At 41.4% G+C, this 18,419-nt stretch overlaps 3 protein-coding genes across 8 annotated transcripts in view; 2 read left to right on the top strand and 1 right to left on the bottom strand.

Moving 5' to 3' along the window:
* Positions 1–637: 637 nt before the first annotated feature.
* Positions 638–2,373, top strand: naa20 (N-alpha-acetyltransferase 20, NatB catalytic subunit). Of its 2 annotated transcripts, XM_061929304.2 has the most exons (6): positions 638–771; positions 1,283–1,307; positions 1,439–1,529; positions 1,650–1,785; positions 2,006–2,151; positions 2,225–2,373. In XM_061929304.2, exons 1-6 carry the CDS (start codon positions 719–721, stop codon positions 2,308–2,310), a joined length of 537 nt encoding a protein of 178 aa, XP_061785288.1. In that variant the 5' UTR covers positions 638–718; the 3' UTR covers positions 2,311–2,373. The 2 variants fall into 2 exon arrangements, with proteins under 2 accessions (XP_061785288.1, XP_061785287.1); XM_061929303.1 differs by having other exon boundaries at positions 2,006–2,330.
* crnkl1 (crooked neck pre-mRNA splicing factor 1) lies at positions 1,929–6,741 on the bottom strand. Its single transcript, XM_061929302.1, has 14 exons — positions 6,576–6,741; positions 6,321–6,473; positions 6,156–6,247; positions 5,845–6,003; positions 5,600–5,766; positions 5,350–5,528; positions 5,106–5,276; positions 4,831–5,022; positions 3,959–4,018; positions 3,813–3,893; positions 3,496–3,735; positions 3,281–3,382; positions 2,965–3,213; positions 1,929–2,885 (listed from the first exon to the last, which is right to left on the bottom strand). Exons 1-14 carry the CDS (start codon positions 6,621–6,623, stop codon positions 2,457–2,459), a joined length of 2,322 nt encoding a protein of 773 aa, XP_061785286.1. The 5' UTR covers positions 6,624–6,741; the 3' UTR covers positions 1,929–2,456.
* A 346-nt stretch (positions 6,742–7,087) lies between these two features.
* cfap61 (cilia and flagella associated protein 61) overlaps positions 7,088–18,419 on the top strand; it is a 46,360-nt gene continuing 35,028 nt past the window's right edge. For 4 of the 5 annotated variants that reach the window (XR_009811582.1, XM_061929116.1, XM_061929114.1 and 1 more), the window contains exons 1-7: positions 7,094–7,138; positions 7,351–7,500; positions 14,343–14,493; positions 14,581–14,657; positions 14,725–14,792; positions 14,871–15,015; positions 18,117–18,249. Coding sequence is in view for 4 of the 5 variants with exons in the window: in XM_061929116.1 (XP_061785100.1) it covers positions 7,358–7,500; positions 14,343–14,493; positions 14,581–14,657; positions 14,725–14,792; positions 14,871–15,015; positions 18,117–18,249 (717 nt within the window). In the remaining variant the exon portion in view is untranslated. Of the gene's footprint in view, positions 7,139–7,350; positions 7,511–14,342; positions 14,494–14,580; positions 14,658–14,724; positions 14,793–14,870; positions 15,016–18,116; positions 18,250–18,419 lie in introns of all 5 variants that reach the window. The other variant, XM_061929115.1, reaches the window with a different exon arrangement.

Below are 18,419 nucleotides of genomic sequence, written 5' to 3'. Positions count from 1 at the left end.
AGTGCCCCTAAGACAATGCATTGAAGCTTAGGAATGGCTATGCAAAATGAAACTGAAACTGAACTGGCTACAAAGTAAACAAAAACAGAATGCTGGACGACAGCAAAGACTTACAGCGTGTGGAGCAGACTGCGTCTACAAAGTACATCCGTACATGACATGACAATCAACAATGTCCACACAAAAAAAGATAGCAACAACTTAAATATTCTTGATTGCTAAAACAAAGCAGGTGCGGGGAATAGCGCTCAGAAGAAGACACGAAACTGCAAGAAAATACCAACAAAACAGGAAAAGCCACCAAAATAGGAGCGCAAGACAAGAACTAAAACACTACGCACAGGAAAACACCAAAAAACTCAAAATAAGTCACGGCGTGATGTGACAGGTCGTGACACTTACTTTGGGACAATTGAGCTATAGTGATGCATGGTTGGTTATGGTTTAAATTCATATCAAACAATTGCAACAAATTCTTTTTATTGTCTACTGAGTTTAATTTTTTTATGATTTCTGCTGGTGGTTTGCCTCCGGATTTTTTCAATGAAAAAAATGCGCCTTGGCTCAAAAAAGGTTGAAAAACACTGGATTAACAGACTGATTTCGTTTCCAGATAGACGAGATCGCCTGTGTTCTCGCGAGAGCATCTGGTTGGGCTCAGTGGCGCAAGTACCTCCATCCGGCAGGGGTCGCTAAGTCAGTATTACATCAAGTCAAGATGACGACGTTAAGACCATTCACCTGCGACGACTTGTTTAAATTTAACAATATGTAAGAGAAACATTCATTATTTTACATATTGAAACGTGTTTAATGTTGTTTGACGGCTTCCTTTTTGTTTGTGACTTAGTGACTCTCTTCTGTAACAAACTCCATTCAATAATCTGATATCTTGTGTCTACCAGACGAAAAGCTTAATAAATGACTAGTAAGCAACTAACGTTTTGTTTCAATGTGACCTTTAAAGCCAAGTCAGCCAACGGTCGTTTAGATTAGCACTTCTTTTGGTTGCGCCCGGTTACGGTAAATAAAAGATAGCCGCTCAAGCTAACACTCCTTAGCACATTATGCTAACCACAGGCACGTTTACATTTGAATTCAACCTCAAATATACTATAACCAGGCTATCCTTATTGCATACATATCGACATTCGATGTGTTTACGGTGCAACCGATGTTTATAAAGGACGTAACACTCTTGATGTTGTAATACCTCTTATAAAGTGACCCTAAATAAAACGGTTTTAACGATATCAATATATGCTTGCAATCCCTTCCACAGCAACTTGGACCCTTTGACAGAAACAGTATCCTTCAATATACAGCTAGTCACATTAGTTTAGCTTTATCAGTCAATCGGTTATCACCAGGACACAAAAAACTGAGGTCACTAGTGATGGAGACGAAGTGGACACTTTTCTTTGACGTTGGACTTAAGTATGGGATCCCCTTCTACCTGCAGTACCTGGCCCACTGGCCTGAGTACTTCATTGTTGCCGAGGCTCCTGGAGGTGTACTGATGGGATATAGTAAGTTATTGCTCCTGCAATGTGACAATAATTTGGGGCTTATTCATTCCAGACTGATAATTGTCTCACTTTGGTGAGAATAGTACTAGTGACATGAATTTTTGCTAAATGTTCTTGCAGTCATGGGGAAGGCAGAGGGATCCGTGGCCCGGGAAGAGTGGCATGGTCATGTCACAGCTCTGTCCGTGGCTCCCGAGTTTCGAAGGCTCGGATTGGCAGCAAAACTCATGGAAATGCTGGAGGAAATCTCAGAAAGGTTAGTGGCGCCACATCAGACAGGATGAGGTTGGTTATCGGACCTGAAATTGTAGGTTAAGTTTTCTTTACTTTGATAAAAATGTAAAGTTGTAGAACAAACTTGGTCAATGTTTACATCTTCTAATGAAAAGAGAGTGATAATTCCACAAACATTTTACTTTATTTTCATCAAAAATACAAACTGTTTCTTTCAATGAGCTGCTGGTCCTGTCCATCAGGAAAGGTGGCTTCTTCGTAGATCTCTTTGTGCGAGTATCCAACCAGGTGGCGGTCAACATGTACAAGCGTCTGGGTTACAGCGTCTACAGGACCGTCATCGAGTATTACTCGGCCAGCAATGGTGAACCAGACGAGGATGCTTACGGTAAGACGCCTGCTGATTTTGTCCTTGTAATGTTGGACACGAGACAGATACGTGATGATGTCCATGTGTGCAGACATGAGGAAAGCTTTGTCCAGAGATATGGAGAAGAAGTCCATCATTCCATTGCCACATCCTGTAAGGCCCGAGGACATCGAATAACGATCCTTGTGGCTCTATGACACTCACACTTCTGAACATCAAAGAGCCACAGCGTGAAAGCACAAATTCTTAAAACTGTATTTGCTGTAAATTCTAAATAAAGTTTTGTTAAAAAAAGATGTCCTTGTGTAATGACAATTGTTAATCTAATCTTGAGCTTCGTTATTGTCTTTGTTGTTGTCTTTGTCGTTGTCCTTGTCGTTGTCCTTGTCGTTGTCCTTGTCCTTCTTGCTGTCCTTCTTTTTGTCCTTGTCTCCGTCATCATGCTCGTCCTCGCTGCTGCTGCTGCTGCTACTACTACTACTACTACTACTACTACTACTACTACTACTACTGCTACTACTACTGCTGCTGTCATCTCTGTCATCATTTGTCTTCTCGGCTTCACTTACTTTGTTCCCCTCAGAGTCCTCTGGAACATCTTCTGAAGCCTCGTTGAGCCTCACAGTCTCTTCTGTGGCCAGCTGCTGCTGTTTCTTCCACATCTTGGCCATGGCCAGCAGCTTGAGGTTGGGCTGGTTGGCGGCGTCCTCGGGGAAGATGTAGTCATAATATTCCTCCCAGCCAGCGTCAGACTGCAACAAAAAAGAAAACATGTCCAGAACTTCCTTACAGGTGGGATACAAATAAAAAGCACAGAGAAAGGGAACATACCCCGTCCTCGGCAGTCAGCTTCCTCCTCTTCTTCACCTTCTCAGGCAGCAGCTTGTAAACTCGCTCTATGCTGCTGTCGGAACCAAACTCGGCCTCAAAGTCCTTCCAGGACTCGAGCAGCATGAGCCGCTCCTCCTTCTCCTCGCAGCTTCTCATGCCCTTGTTGGCCTCCTCAAAGATCTGACGGCACTTCTGCAGCCTGTCACTGCTTTCTACTGACAGCTCGAACTTGGCATAGCTGATCCAGACCTAAAGACCACATGTAGGTCAGTGGCTCAACTGGGTCTGTGTGTTTCCACATGGAGGCGATGCTTACCTTAACATGCTGGGTGCGCTGCAGAAGTCTTTTGTAGAGGTTCCTTGTGTTGTCAAACTCCTCCTGCTCTATCTCAAAGTCGATGTAAGACTTCCACAGCACCTGATAGTTACAGAAACATCTCAGTTTGGGTCCTATGATGATTTCAACTAGTGTTCATGTCTTTTCACTTTCACAAGTCAGAACCAGTTGAATTGAGGAGCGATCTGCTGTACCTCGGGCATGTCAAGTCGCGGTTGTCCAATAGCCAGCTCAAAAATAGCACGGGCCCGGCCTACGTCCCCCAGAATGGTCTCCAGCTCTGCAAATTTGATCCAAGTGGTGCAGTTCTCGGGACTGAACTCCAGGTATTTCTCGTAGAGCTTTCTGCAGCGGTCAAACTCTCGCAGCTGCAGCTCCAACTCGATGTAGCCTTTCAGAAGTTTGTTTTTTGGACATTTCCCGATCGCTGTGCCCTGAAAAGAAGTTCTGTGAATATACATGCAGACTTTCACAGTAAAGTAACAAAGACCAAGAACAGGCTGAGTCTCACCATGACCTTCCTCGCACCCTGCAGGTTTTTTTGTCGTATCTCAAACTGACCGTAGAGCAGCCAAATCTTAGCAAAGGTGAACTGAAAGAGACAACGTGATGATGACACATTGTCACGATGCAAACAACAATGTGACTTTTACTTACTTTTTTGTGAGGGATCAGATCCAAACAAGCCTGGTACACCTGCCTCGTCCTGTCAACGTCCTGACAACAAGTAGTCTTTATTAAGAAGATGGTATACTATAAGGCAGGGGTCACCAACCTTTTTGAAACCAAGAGCTACTTCTTGGGTACTGATTAATGCGAAGGGCTACCAGTTTGATACACACTTAAATAAATTGCCAGAAATAGCCAATTTGCTCAATTTACCTTTAACTCTATGTTATTATTAATAATTAATGATATTTATCTTTGTGGAAACACTGATCATCTTAATGATTTCTCACAATAAATATATATAGAAACAGATAAATATCAATATGCAACACTTTATTTTTATATTTTCTCTAAGTGCACATTTTTCAAATGATCACTTCTAAGACAGTCTTGTGAAATCACAATATCCCATTTTAACTAGCTAGCCACTAATATTTTTTAACAAATAATGAATTACTTTGCACCAAGTTTGTACAAATAATAACTCATGTAAAATACAAAAGTAAACTCTCAAATTTTTAAATAAATCATGTCACACTTTGAACTGGACACCAAATCTGTTATCTGTTTCTTTGTCAGTTAGTGAAGAACAAGTCTTTAAAATATTTTCTTGGATTTTCAAATTCTATTTGAGTTTTGTCTCTCTTAGAAATAAAAATGTTGAGCAAAGCGAGACCAGCTTGCTAGTAAATAAATACAATTTAAAAAATAGAGGCAGCTCACTGGTAAGTGCTGCTATTTGAGCTATTTTTAGAACAGGCCAGCGGGCTACTCATCTGGTCCTTACGGGCGACCTGGTGCCCGCGGGCACCGCGTTGGTGACCCCTGCTATAAGGTGACGTGAAAAGAACAGCACCCACCAGGACCTCCAACTCTTCATACAAAGCATAGTTGATCCACAAGTAGATGTAACGTCTCCAGTGCCTCTTCTCCTGGATAGGTGGGACATTGGCAATGGCACGCTCATAAACCTCTCGCACCGTGTCAGGATCTGCGTCGCTCTCCACCAGACGGAGATAATCGAACCAGGCATCGTAGTTGTGTGGGTTAGCCTACACAACAACAACAACAACAATAGCATTAGCAAAGAGGAACCACGTAGGAAACTTGTAAGGTCAGAAGTCATGGCGTCTACCTTAACTTCCTCCTCGTACTGAAACCTTCTCTTGCTGACAATGACGTCCTCAATTCCCCGCCGGTCTCCAAATTTCTTTTCAAACATGGTGTAGTTCTTAAAGAGCTCCTGGGCCTGCTGCTTAGGGATCCTGTCCAAAGCGTATTTGTAGATCACGCGGACCCGCTCAAACTGACAAGGCAGAAAGAACAGTGTGTCCACCATCTTTGTGAGTGAACATGAGAACATGTACGGACAAACTGACCTCCTTTTGAGTCTCCTCAAACCTGGCAAAGGCTACAAAGAGGTTCTCGTCTACGTGCTCCTCTCCAAAGAACTCCACCGCCCGCTCCAACACCTTCCTGCTGTGAGCAATGTAGCCATGCTTATCCTCAAAACGAGCGTACTTGATCCAGTTCTTCACCTCAGGGTGAACCATGACGAGTGCAGAGGAGTTAAGGAGCTTTGCACATACACACGATAATCATTAGGAAGAAGAAGCAGTAGAAGGATATATCTCTCATAGATGCTGCGAGCTTTGTCCACTTCCTTGTAGCGCAGCTCGAAGTTGATGAAAGAATGCCACGCCTGCTCATCCGGCTCCCACTCCATCCAGCGCTCAAACGTCTGCCTGCAGCCTGCCACGTTGCCCAGCATCTCCTCCATGTAGGTGTACTTGTACCTGCGGCGCACACAGTCGGACATATGCCATGCTGCACGTACAGCGAGGCTTCAAAAAAGCCAGGCGGTGCATTTTTACCAGAACTGGTTGACGCGGGGCAGGATGGTGATGGCTCTGTCCCAGATGTTGCGAGCGTGGTTCACCTGGCGACTCTTCATCTCCATCTCGGCATACTTGAGCCACAGTGTGACGTTGCGGTGGTCCACGTCCAGCGCTCGCTCGTAAATGGAGCGAGCCCTGAGGTCCCAAAGATGATGGAGATGTTACATTATGTGACAATTCAGGGCTGAAGGATACAATCCATTTTTTACCGCTTGTCCCTTTGGGATACTTGCCAGCTAATTCATAACTATTTTAGATGAACTAAAGAGCACGTTAGAACAAAATACCTCTGAATTTCTGTCAAGCTTTCCTCCCATTGTGCGTATTTGATCCAGTTACTGATGATAGTGCGATTCTTCCTGATGTTGTCCTCAAATGCCTACAAAGTCAATGAAAACATTAAATTGCCCCAAAAGCGTAGCTTCAAGATGCAGTGCTTTTACGATGCTCACCTTTCTCTTCCTTAACTTGTAATCATTAAGTTCTTCTTTATCGGTAATCTTTTGTTTTGGTGGCGGCGGGAGAAGTTCGAGTTCTCTCTCCTTAGCTTCTCGAAGAAGCTGTTCGGCTGTGATTTGGACCTCAGCAGGAGCTTTATTCTTCACCTGGAAACACACATTTGAAAACAATAAGTTGCTTTCTATTCAAACCCTCAGCGCTGTTACATAGAATTAGCTTAGCCACCACGTTCCGCTTATATTTGTTACCTTCGCCACTTTCGGGATTCGCTGCTTTCCAGCCGCGGTAGAAGCCATTTTGTGGACTATTTCAACCACCACCACACAAGTTTGAAAAAACAAAGATTTGTTTTGCAAAGTCAATCAGAAGTGGAAACGTCGCCGAGACGTTCCGTACACGAGAGCCACTTTGACATTACCCAGCATGCTTTGCGGTGCAGAAGCGTTGTCACGCATCTGCGTTGCCAGACGGGAAATGACAAATGTTAGGATAACATGAACTTTATTGAGCCCACGATGGGAATATTCCACGGTTGCAGTGTTTAATTGACATACATTACGAACAAGACTAAAGTAAACTTAGTACAAATGAAAGCGCTACGAGTAATACATTTAAGTATGATAAAAACTACTAAAGAGTAACACCCATTTGCACGCACAGCACATACATTGCGCATTAAAAAACTCATTATTTAACGTCTGGCAACGCTTCTCAGCACGTTTTGTGACTACTCGTCACCATAGTAACGATGTTTGTTAGTGGGAAGTTCAACCCTAAAGATTTGGTTAGGGCTTTTGCTGGATGCGTTTTGGTAAATTATATTTTGTATACCATTCAAATGTACCTCTAGTTTTGTGACCACTTTGAATGCACATCACATCATTTAAAAACAAGCCATGTTTACTATTAACAGGAGTAACATTCACTCACAACACCTGAACATCAGTTTTGTATTGGCGCTGATATTTTTAAATGAGCTACGCTGGTTGCTAGGAGATGACAGATGTTTATTTCCCGCTGTAGTAACAAGATGATAAACATAACTTCAAGCAGTGGACAAGTCGAAGGAGTGACGGCCAGGAGAAGTGAATCAGCTGATGCTGAGTGCATCAACCGCCTCATCACCCCCACGACTGAGGAGCTTTTTGGTCCACTCAACGTCCTACATCTCCTGTATGAGGAAGTATTATAGCACCTGTCACTCAATTTACATTTGCTAACGAGCTTCCAGTTTACAGTAAGCAGTTGTGATGTTGTTCCACTTTGCTTGTAGTAAGCATTGAGCGTGTCAGACTTGTCGTGATGTTGTTCCTCTTTGCTTGAAGTGAGCATTGAGCGTGTGAGACTTGTTGTTCCATTTTGCTTAGTAAGCATTGAGTGTGTTTGACCAGTTTTGATGTTGTTCCACTTTGCTAAGAGTAAGCATTGAGTGTGTGAGACTTGTTCCACTTAAGCATTGAGTGTGTAAGACCAGTTCCATTTTGTTTTCAATTCGGCATTGAGTGTGTAAGAGCAGTTGTGATGTTGTTCCACTATGCTAAGAGTAAGCATTGAGTGTGTGAGACTTGTCGTGATGTTGTTCCACTTTGCTAATAGTAAGCATTGAGTGTGTGAGAAATGGTGTTCCACTTTGCTTAGTAAGCATTGAGTGTGTAAGACCAGTTGTGATGTTGTTCCACTTTGCTCAGAGATTAAGCATTGAGTGTGTGAGACTTGTTCCACTTAAGCATTGAGTGTGTAAGACCAGTTGTGATGTTGTTCCACTTTGCTAAGAGCAATCATTGATTGTGTAAGACTTGTCATGATCTTGTTCCACTTTGCTGAGAGTAAGCATTGAGTGTGTGAGACTTGCTGTTCCACTTTGCTTAGTAAGCATTGAGTGTGTAAGACTTGTCGTGATGTTGTTGCTCTTTGCTAAGAGTAAGCATTGAGTGTGTGAGAAATGTTGTTCCACTTTGCTAAGAGTAAGCATTGAGTGTGAGAAAAATGTTGTTCCACTTTGCTTAGTAAGCATTTAGTGTGTAAGACCAGTTGTGACGTTGTTCCACTTTGTTTCAATTCAGCATTGAGTGTGTAAGACCAGTTGTGATGTTGTTCCACTTTGCTAAGAGTAAGCATTGAGTGTGAGACTTGTTGTTCCACTTTGCTCAGTAAGCATTGAGTGTGTAAGACCATTTGTGATGTTGTTCCACTTTGTTTCAATTTGGCATTGAGTGTGTAAGACCAGTTGTGACGTTGTTCTGCTTTGCTAAGAGAAAGGATTGAGTGTGTAAGACCAGTTGTGATGTTGTTCCACTTTGTTTCAATTTGGCATTGAGTGTGTAAGACCAGTTGTGACGTTGTTCTGCTTTGCTAAGAGTAAGCATTGAGTGTGTAAGACTTGTTGTGATGTTGTTCCACTTTGCTAAGAGCAGCCATTGAGTGTGTAAGACTTGTTGTGATGTTTGGTGTTCCACTTTGCTAAGTAAGCATTTAGTGTGTAAGACCAGTTGTGATGTTGTTCCACTTTGTTTCAATTAGCATTGAGTGTGTAAGACCATTTGTGATCTTGTTCCACTTTGCTAAGAGTAAGCATTGATTGAGTGTGTGAGACTTCCACTTTGCTTGATAAGCATTGAGTGTGTAAGACCAGTTGTGATGTTGTTCCATTTTGTTTCAATTTGGCATTGAGTGTGTAAGACCAGTTGTGATGTTGTTCTGCTTTGCTAAGAGTAAGCATTGAGTGTGTAAGACTTGTTGTGATGTTGTTCCACTTTGCTAAGAGTAATCATTGAGTGTGTGAGAAATGTTGTTCCACTTTGCTAAGAGTAAGCATTGAGTGTGAGAAAAATGCTGTTCCACTTTGCTTAGTAAGCATTTAGTGTGTAAGACCAGTTGTGACGTTGTTCCACTTTGTTTCAATTCAGCATTGAGTGTGTAAGACCAGTTGTGATGTTGTTCCACTTTGCTAAGAGTAAGCATTGAGTGGGAGACTTGTTGTTCAACTTTGCTTAGTAAGCATTGAGTGTGTAAGACCAGTTGTGATGTTGTTCCACTTTGCTAAGAGTAAGCATTGAGTGGGAGACTTGTTGTTCAACTTTGCTTAGTAAGCATTGAGTGTGTAAGACCATTTGTGATGTTGTTCCACTTTGCTAAGAGTAAGCATTGAGTGGGAGACTTGTTGTTCAACTTTGCTTAGTAAGCATTGAGTGTGTAAGACCAGTTGTGACGTTGTTCCACTTTGCTCAGAGATTAAGCACTGAGTGTGTGAGACTTGTTCCACTTAAGCATTGCATGTGTAAGACCAGTTGTGATGTTGTTCCACTTTGCTAAGAGCAAGCATTGATTGTGTAAGACTTGTCATGATCTTGTTCCACTTTGCTGAGAGTAAGCATTGAGTGTGTGAGACTTGCTGTTCCACTTTGCTTAGTAAGCATTGAGTGTGTAAGACTTGTCGTGATGTTGTTGCTCTTTGCTAAGAGTAAGCATTGAGTGTGTGAGAAATGTTGTTCCACTTTGCTAAGAGTAAGCATTGAGTGTGAGAAAAATGTTGTTCCACTTTGCTTAGTAAGCATTTAGTGTGTAAGACCAGTTGTGACGTTGTTCCACTTTGTTTCAATTCAGCATTGAGTGTGTAAGACCAGTTGTGATGTTGTTCCACTTTGCTAAGAGTAAGCATTGAGTGTGAGACTTGTTGTTCCACTTTGCTCAGTAAGCATTGAGTGTGTAAGACCATTTGTGATGTTGTTCCACTTTGTTTCAATTTGGCATTGAGTGTGTAAGACCAGTTGTGACGTTGTTCTGCTTTGCTAAGAGTAATCATTGAGTGTGTAAGACCAGTTGTGATGTTGTTCCACTTTGTTTCAATTTGGCATTGAGTGTGTAAGACCAGTTGTGACGTTGTTCTGCTTTGCTAAGAGTAAGCATTGAGTGTGTAAGACTTGTTGTGATGTTGTTCCACTTTGCTAAGAGCAGCCATTGAGTGTGTAAGACTTGTTGTGATGTTTGTTGTTCCACTTTGCTAAGTAAGCATTTAGTGTGTAAGACCAGTTTTGATGTTGTTCCACTTTGTTTCAATTAGCATTGAGTGTGTAAGACCATTTGTGATCTTGTTCCACTTTGCTAAGAGTAAGCATTGATTGAGTGTGTGAGACTTGTTGTTCCACTTTGCTTGATAAGCATTGAGTGTGTAAGACCAGTTGTGATGTTGTTCCATTTTGTTTCAATTTGGCATTGAGTGTGTAAGACCAGTTGTGATGTTGTTCTGCTTTGCTAAGAGTAAGCATTGAGTGTGTAAGACTTGTTGTGACGTTGTTCCACTTTGCTAAGAGTAATCATTGAGTGTGTGAGAAATGTTGTTCCACTTTGCTAAGAGTAAGCATTGAGTGTGAGAAAAATGCTGTTCCACTTTGCTTAGTAAGCATTTAGTGTGTAAGACCAGTTGTGACGTTGTTCCACTTTGTTTCAATTCAGCATTGAGTGTGTAAGACCAGTTGTGATGTTGTTCCACTTTGCTAAGAGTAAGCATTGAGTGGGAGACTTGTTGTTCAACTTTGCTTAGTAAGCATTGAGTGTGTAAGACCAGTTGTGACGTTGTTCCACTTTGCTCAGAGATTAAGCATTGAGTGTGTGAGACTTGTTCCACTTAAGCATTGAGTGTGTAAGACCAGTTGTGATGTTGTTCCACTTTGCTAAGAGCAATCATTGATTGTGTAAGACTTGTCATGATCTTGTTCCACTTTGCTGAGAGTAAGCATTGAGTGTGTGAGACTTGCTGTTCCACTTTGCTTAGTAAGCATTGAGTGTGTAAGACTTGTCGTGATGTTGTTGCACTTTGCTAAGAGTAAGCATTGAGTGTGTGAGAAATGTTGTTCCACTTTGCTAAGAGTAAGCATTGAGTGTGAGAAAAATGTTGTTCCACTTTGCTTAGTAAGCATTTAGTGTGTAAGACCAGTTGTGACGTTGTTCCACTTTGTTTCAATTCAGCATTGAGTGTGTAAGACCAGTTGTGATGTTGTTCCACTTTGCTAAGAGTAAGCATTGAGTGTGAGACTTGTTGTTCCACTTTGCTCAGTAAGCATTGAGTGTGTAAGACCATTTGTGATGTTGTTCCACTTTGTTTCAATTTGGCATTGAGTGTGTAAGACCAGTTATGACGTTGTTCTGCTTTGCTAAGAGTAAGCATTGAGTGTGTAAGACCAGTTGTGATGTTGTTCCACTTTGTTTCAATTTGGCATTGAGTGTGTAAGACCAGTTGTGACGTTGTTCTGCTTTGCTAAGAGTAAGCATTGAGTGTGTAAGACTTGTTGTGATGTTGTTCCACTTTGCTAAGAGCAGCCATTGAGTGTGTAAGACTTGTTGTGATGTTTGTTGTTCCACTTTGCTAAGTAAGCATTTAGTGTGTAAGACCAGTTGTGATGTTGTTCCACTTTGTTTCAATTAGCATTGAGTGTGTAAGACCAGTTGTGATGTTGTTCTGCTTTGCTAAGAGTAAGCATTGAGTGTGTAAGACTTGTTGTGATGTTGTTCCACTTTGCTAAGAGTAATCATTGAGTGTGTGAGAAATGTTGTTCCACTTTGCTAAGAGTAAGCATTGAGTGTGAGAAAAATGTTGTTCCACTTTGCTTAGTAAGCATTTAGTGTGTAAGACCAGTTGTGACGTTGTTCCACTTTGTTTCAATTCAGCATTGAGTGTGTAAGACCAGTTGTGATGTTGCTCCACTTTGCTAAGAGTAAGCATTGAGTGGGAGACTTGTTGTTCAACTTTGCTTAGTAAGCATTGAGTGTGTAAGACCATTTGTGATGTTGTTCCACTTTGCTAAGAGTAAGCATTGAGTGTGTAAGACCAGTTGTGACGTTGTTCTGCTTTGCTAAGAGTAAGCATTGAGTGTGTAAGACTTGTTGTGATGTTGTTCCACTTTGCTAAGAGTAAGCATTGAGTGTGTGAGAAATGTTGTTCCACTTTGCTAAGAGTAAGCATTGAGTGTGAGAAAAATGTTTTTCCACTTTGCTTAGTAAGCATTTAGTGTGTAAGACCAGTTGTGACGTTGTACCACTTTGTTTCAATTCAGCTTTGTGTGTGTAAGACCAGTTGTGATGTTGTTCCAGTTTGCTAAGAGTAAGCATTGAGTGGGAGACTTGTTGTTCAACTTTGCTTAGTAAACATTGAGTGTGTAAGACCATTTGTGATGTTGTTCCACTTTGTTTCAATTTGGCATTGAGTGTGTAAGACCAGTTGTGACGTTGTTCTGCTTTGCTAAGAGTAAGCATTGAGTGTGTAAGACCCGTTGTGATGTTGTTCCACTTTGTTTCAATTTGGCATTGAGTTTGTAAGACCAGTTGTGACGTTGTTCTGCTTTGCTAAGAGTAAGCATTGAGTGTGTAAGACCCGTTGTGATGTTGTTCCACTTTGTTTCAATTTGGCATTGAGTGTGTAAGACCAGTTGTGACGTTGTTCTGCTTTGCTAAGAGTAAGCATTGAGTGTGTAAGACTTGTTGTGATGTTGTTCCACTTTGCTAAGAGTAGGCATTGAGTGTGTAAGACTTGTTGTGATGTTTGTTGTTCCACTTTGCTAAGTAAGCATTTAGTGTGTAAGACCAGTTGTGATGTTGTTCCATTTTGTTTCAATTAGCATTGAGTGTGTAAGACCAGTTGTGATCTTGTTCCACTTTGCTAAGAGTAAGCATTGAGTGTGTGAGACTTGTTGTTCCACTTTGCTTAATAAGCATTGAGTGTGTAAGACATGTTGTGATGTTGTTCCACTTTGTTTAGAGCAGTTGTGTTTTATTTTCTTATATTCTAACACAGTGTTACTGTTCAAACTGTTACACTGGCCAGAAATATTAAATATAAAACATTTGCCTTGTTTGTAATGAATACTCAGGCCTACTATGCTGCTGTATTTTAACGTTGGTCAATATAGTGGTACTTGGAAAGCCACGTTTTTTTCTGAGGCGGTACTTGGCGAAAAAAGTTTGAGAGGCATTGGTTAAAAAAAAAAATAGTGTGTGAGACTTGTTGTGATGTTGTTCCACTTTATATATATATATATATATATATATATATATATATATATATATATATATATATATATATATATATATATATATATATATATATATATATATATATATATATATATATATATATATATATATATATATATATATATATATATATATATATATATATATATATATATATACATTTTCACGGTGGCAGAGGGGTTAGTGCATCTGCCTCACAATACGAAGGTCCTGCAGTCTTGGGTTCAATCCCGGGCTCGGGATCTTTCTGTGTGGAGTTTGCATGTCCTCCCCGTGACTGCGTGGGTTCCCTCCGGGTACTCCGGCTTCCTCCCACTTCCAAAGACATGCACCTGGGGATAAGTTGATTGGCAACACTAAATTGGCCCTAGTGTGTGGATGTGAGTGTGAATGTTGTCTGTCTATCTGTGTTGGCCCTGCGATGAGGTGGCGACTTGTCCAGGGTGTACCCCGCCTTCCGCCCGATTGTAGCTGAGATAGGCTCCAGCGCCCCCCGCGACCCCAAAGGGAATAAGCGGTAGAAAATGGATGGATGGATATATAAATTATTATTTTTTTTGGTTGTCGTCTTGTCCCCACTTGTCCCCCCCTCCCCCCCCCCCCCCTCTGTCTTCTATTTTTCTTTCCATCCCCTCCTGCTCCGGTCCAGCTACGCCAAACACTAAATAGATCCAAACATTTAATAATGTGAATTACAAATAAGGCAACAAGAGAAGTATCCCACCCTTCACTTTTGTAAAGTAAATCTGTATAGCACATATGGACATCTACACCATCATATATATATATATATATATATATATATATATATATATATATATATATATATATATATATATATATATATATATATATATATATGTATATATATATATATATATACATATAGTCCCTGTGGACGCTGGTCGTAGTTCAGGGACCCCTGGTTTAGAGGAAGCATTGAGGTTGGGAGACCTGTTGATGATTTTGTTCCACTTTGTCTTGTGGAGGGAAAAAGCCAACCTGGCGGTGACGTTGGCCAATGACAAAGGGGAGGTGGTGGCCCACGCGTCGTTCCTGGACTATCCTGCTGGAGATGTGGTGGATGCTGCTCACTGGGAAACGTACCTGCACAAACGCTTCCGAGCTGAGGCCTTCACAGTGAGTGAACAAGAGCATTGTTTCCAACCCATAAAGGCTTGGATGTGTACTGATTGCTTTGTCGGTATGTTCTTCTGGTGCTTACAGCCATGGAACACTCTCTTCATACACCTGTTTGTGTCGCAGCACAGCTTCACCACAGCAAGCTTTCACCACATCATGAGGTCATCAACATCACATCATCGCATGCATGATAGATTCCCTTCCAACATGTTGTTGTTTCCCATGCAGGGCAGTGTTCAACACCACAGCTGAGCTTGAATTTGTGTGCCTGCTCAACCCAACGTCCGTCTGCTTAGGTCAACTTGACAAGTTCTCACAATATGTATTGTCCTACATTATATATTTATTGTGTATATGTACGCTTATGTGTGCAGAACCATGTCTGGAGGAAATGTTTGAGCCTCTGCAGCGTCTTACAGTAGAAGCAGAAGAAGACGTCGAAGAAGAAGAAGCTCAGCTGTCAGTATTGGTTTGCCACAGACGTAGATTCTGTCCAAGACTTCTCATTCGCCCTGCCAGGTGATTTTACATCATAACAGACACACACACACACACACACACACACACACACACACACACACACACACACACACACACACACACACACACACACACACACACACACACACACACCGTTATCACATTAATGGTGTATCTTCATGTACAGTATGCAGATTCATCACATAATATATTTTAAGTGCACATGCTCCTCGTGAGGGCAGCATGGTGGCACAGGGGTTAGTGCGTGTGCCTAACAATACGAAGGTCCAGGGTTCAATACTGGGCTCGGGATCTTTCTGTATGGAGTTTGCATGTTCTCCCCGTGACTGCGTGGGTTCCCTCCGGGTACTCCGGCTTTCTCCCACCTCCAAAGACATGCACCTGGGGATAGGTTGATTGGCAACACTAATTGTCCCGAAAGGGACAAACGGTAGAAAATGGATGGATGGATGGATGCTCCTCGTAAATGGTTACCTGAAAGGTGTGTTGTCATGAAGTCAGTGATTAGGTCAATGGCACGGTGGCTTAGTGCATGTGCCTCACAATGCAAAGGTCCTTTCTGTGTGCAGTTTGCATGTTCTCCTCGTGACTCTCCGGGAGTAATCCCACCTCCAAAGACATGCACCTGGGGATAGGTTGATTGGCGACACGAAATGGGCCCTAGTGTGTGAATGTGAGTGTGAATGTTGTCTGTCTATCTGTGTTGGTCCTGTGATGAGGTGGCGACTTGTCCAGGGAGCCCGAATGCAGCTGAGATAGGCTCCAGCACCCCCCTGAACCCCGAAAGGGACAAGCGGTAGAAAATAGATGGATGGATGGATTAGGTCAATGCTTAGTCAGTGCAAAGATGAGTGAGGAGATCAGACTGGTGTGCTTACAAATTTCCCTTCAAAATGAACCTCAACAGTATTTTAGATAAAACTGTTAGCAGGTTTTTAACAAAAAAATGACATACATTTAAGTAAAACATTTCAAAATGTTCCTGACAATAAAATTGCATTTCTGTTCAAATATAGGGGTCTTTTTTAAGTTAATTTAAATTGTAATTTACAAGAAATTTACTGCGATTTATCAAAATGCAAAAGTGTGATTAATCTGATTTAAAGAATGAAATCATTTGACATCTGTGCATCAGTTAGGGACGTCTCTGCGCTGCTGACCTGTCTCCACTCAAGATGATCCCCTGCTGGCCCCACTATGGACTGGACTCTCACATTATTATGTTAGATAGGAGGTGGGGGGGTCCCCACATCTGCGGTCCCCTCCAAGGTTTCTCATTGTCATCCCATTGGGTTGAGTTTTTTCTTGCCCTGATGTGGGATCTGAGCCGAGGATGTCGTTGTGGCTTGTGGAGCCCTTTGAGACACTCGTGATTTAGGGCTATATCAGTAAACATTGATTGATTGATTGATTGATTGACAGCACTAGTTTGCATACACTCATGTAGATAAATATTTAACATGGAACAGAGGTCTTTAACGTCATCCAGGCCAAGGACCCCCAAACTGGTGGAGCAATGGAGCAAGGGACCCTTTACTTGAAAATCTTGTTAAGATTTTTTTTTTTTTATATTAAACTGGTCATAAATGTACGTTGTTATTGTGCACTATTAAGATATTCAAATAACAGCAGTAGTGCCCAAATAGCTAGCTGGGAACTGGCATGCTAATCACTAGCTGACAATGATTAGCGCTTATTGCGAACTGCAACTAGCGTGCTAATATCTAGCTAGGATCGAGTCCGCAAATCGCATGCTGGCAACTAGTACGTAAAATGCGAGCTGGCAACTGGCGCGCTAATCACTACCTGACAATGAGAGTGCTAATTGCCAGCTGGCAACTAGAGCGCTCATCCCTGGCTGGCAACTAGTCCGCAAATTTCTAGCTGGCAGCTACAACACTAATCGCTAGCTGGCAACTACAGTGCTAATCGCTAGTTATCTTAAGTTCTAACATGAATACATTAACATAGATGTTTTATGTTGTTTTTTTTTAAACTGCAGGGTACAGTGAGTAGGGTGTCCCTGTCAACGCCATTTATAAACAACACTAAAGTGTGTTTGGTCAATGTTAGTACATATATTTAAAAACAATTATATTTGTGGAAGAATAATATATATGATAAAGTCCAATCAATTAAATATTTTACGTCCCCCTTGTAACGCGGTGGACCCCCTGGGGGTCACAGACCCATGTTGAATTCCTCTGACATAGAGTATACAACAGTGGTTCTTAACCTGGGTTCGATCGAACCCTAGGGGTTCGGTGAGTCGGCCTCAGGGGTTCGGCGAAGGTCAAAACACACCCGACTCATCGTGTAAATACAAACTTCTCCCGATCGGCGTATTACGGATACGGCAACAGCTGACTGGTTTGCAGGTGTGTAATTTGTTGTGAGTTTATGCACTGTGTTGATTTTGTTGTTTGAACAAGGTGATGTTCATGCACGGTTCATTTTATGCACCAGTAAAAAAAACATGGTAAAATTTTAGTATGGGGAACATATTCACCATTAATTAGTTGCTTATTAACATGCAAATTAGTAACATATTGGCTCTTAACTAGTCATTATGAAGTACTTATTAATGCCTTATTCGACATGGCCTTATTATAACCCTAACCCTCTAACCCTGACCCTAACCAAATAACTCTAAATTTAGTCTTTGTTACTTACTTTGTTCCCCATACTAAAGTGTTACCAAAAACATATAACTTTGTATTGAATTTGAAAAAAAACAACATTTTATTTTTCACTAAAGAGGGGTTCGGTGAATGTGCATATGAAACTGGTGAGGTTCGGTACCTCCAACAAGGTTAAGAACCACTGGTATACAAGCATTATGATAAACATTCTTACATTTGCTCAACTTTAAGCTGCAGTTCTTGTTCTAGCCACTTAGGGTCAACATATCTCGTTTCGAAGACCACCTTATTTTCTGTGTGTTCAAGATAATTAACAAAGTTTACTACTGTAGTACGTATATCTATGAAGTATTTGACTCTATGAAGTATTCAAATGGAATAGATGAGGGTTAAGAAATCACTTTGTATGTGAATATTTAAGATGTTGCAAAAAACTATAATAGTCATTATTTATACGTGTGTGTTTGTGCGTGTCAGAGTTGAAGACCACGATGACGTCATGCACATTGTGGCAGAGCAGACCAAGCTGCTGTCCTTCATGGACCAGCCTTACTTCCTGTCGGAGCTGATTGAGGCTCAGGACGAGCAGAACCACGCTGCTGTGTGTGAGGTGTGCTGGATACCCACTGGATCTTGAAGTCTAAGGATAGTTGAATATTAAAGATAATTAAACATTATTAAGGATGACTAAAGATGGCTTAGTTAAAATTAATACATGTTTTTAGAAAATATGTGAGATTATTTAGAATGACCAAAGATAATTAAATAATATTTCTAAAT

The sequence above is a fragment of the Nerophis lumbriciformis genome, linkage group LG34 (genome assembly GCF_033978685.3).
Source record: "Nerophis lumbriciformis linkage group LG34, RoL_Nlum_v2.1, whole genome shotgun sequence".
In the NCBI taxonomy this organism is placed as follows: Eukaryota; Metazoa; Chordata; class Actinopteri; order Syngnathiformes; family Syngnathidae; genus Nerophis; species Nerophis lumbriciformis.
This window is presented reverse-complemented; position numbering and strand designations above follow the sequence as displayed.

Coding starts and splice junctions, on each gene's coding strand:
- crnkl1 (XM_061929302.1), bottom strand. CDS start 6,623: ATGGCTTCTACCGCGGCTGGAAAGCAGCGAATCCCGAAAGTGGCGAAG. Junction 6,004..6,155: donor AGCTTGACAGAAATTCAGAG/GTATTTTGTTCT, acceptor TTGGGACCTCAG/GGCTCGCTCCATTTACGAGC. Junction 2,886..2,964: donor AGCTGACTGCCGAGGACGGG/GTATGTTCCCTT, acceptor TTTTTGTTGCAG/TCTGACGCTGGCTGGGAGGA.
- naa20 (XM_061929303.1), top strand. CDS start 719: ATGACGACGTTAAGACCATTCACCTGCGACGACTTGTTTAAATTTAAC. Junction 1,308..1,438: donor TGGACCCTTTGACAGAAACA/GTATCCTTCAAT, acceptor GTTGGACTTAAG/TATGGGATCCCCTTCTACCT. Junction 1,530..1,649: donor AGGTGTACTGATGGGATATA/GTAAGTTATTGC, acceptor ATGTTCTTGCAG/TCATGGGGAAGGCAGAGGGA.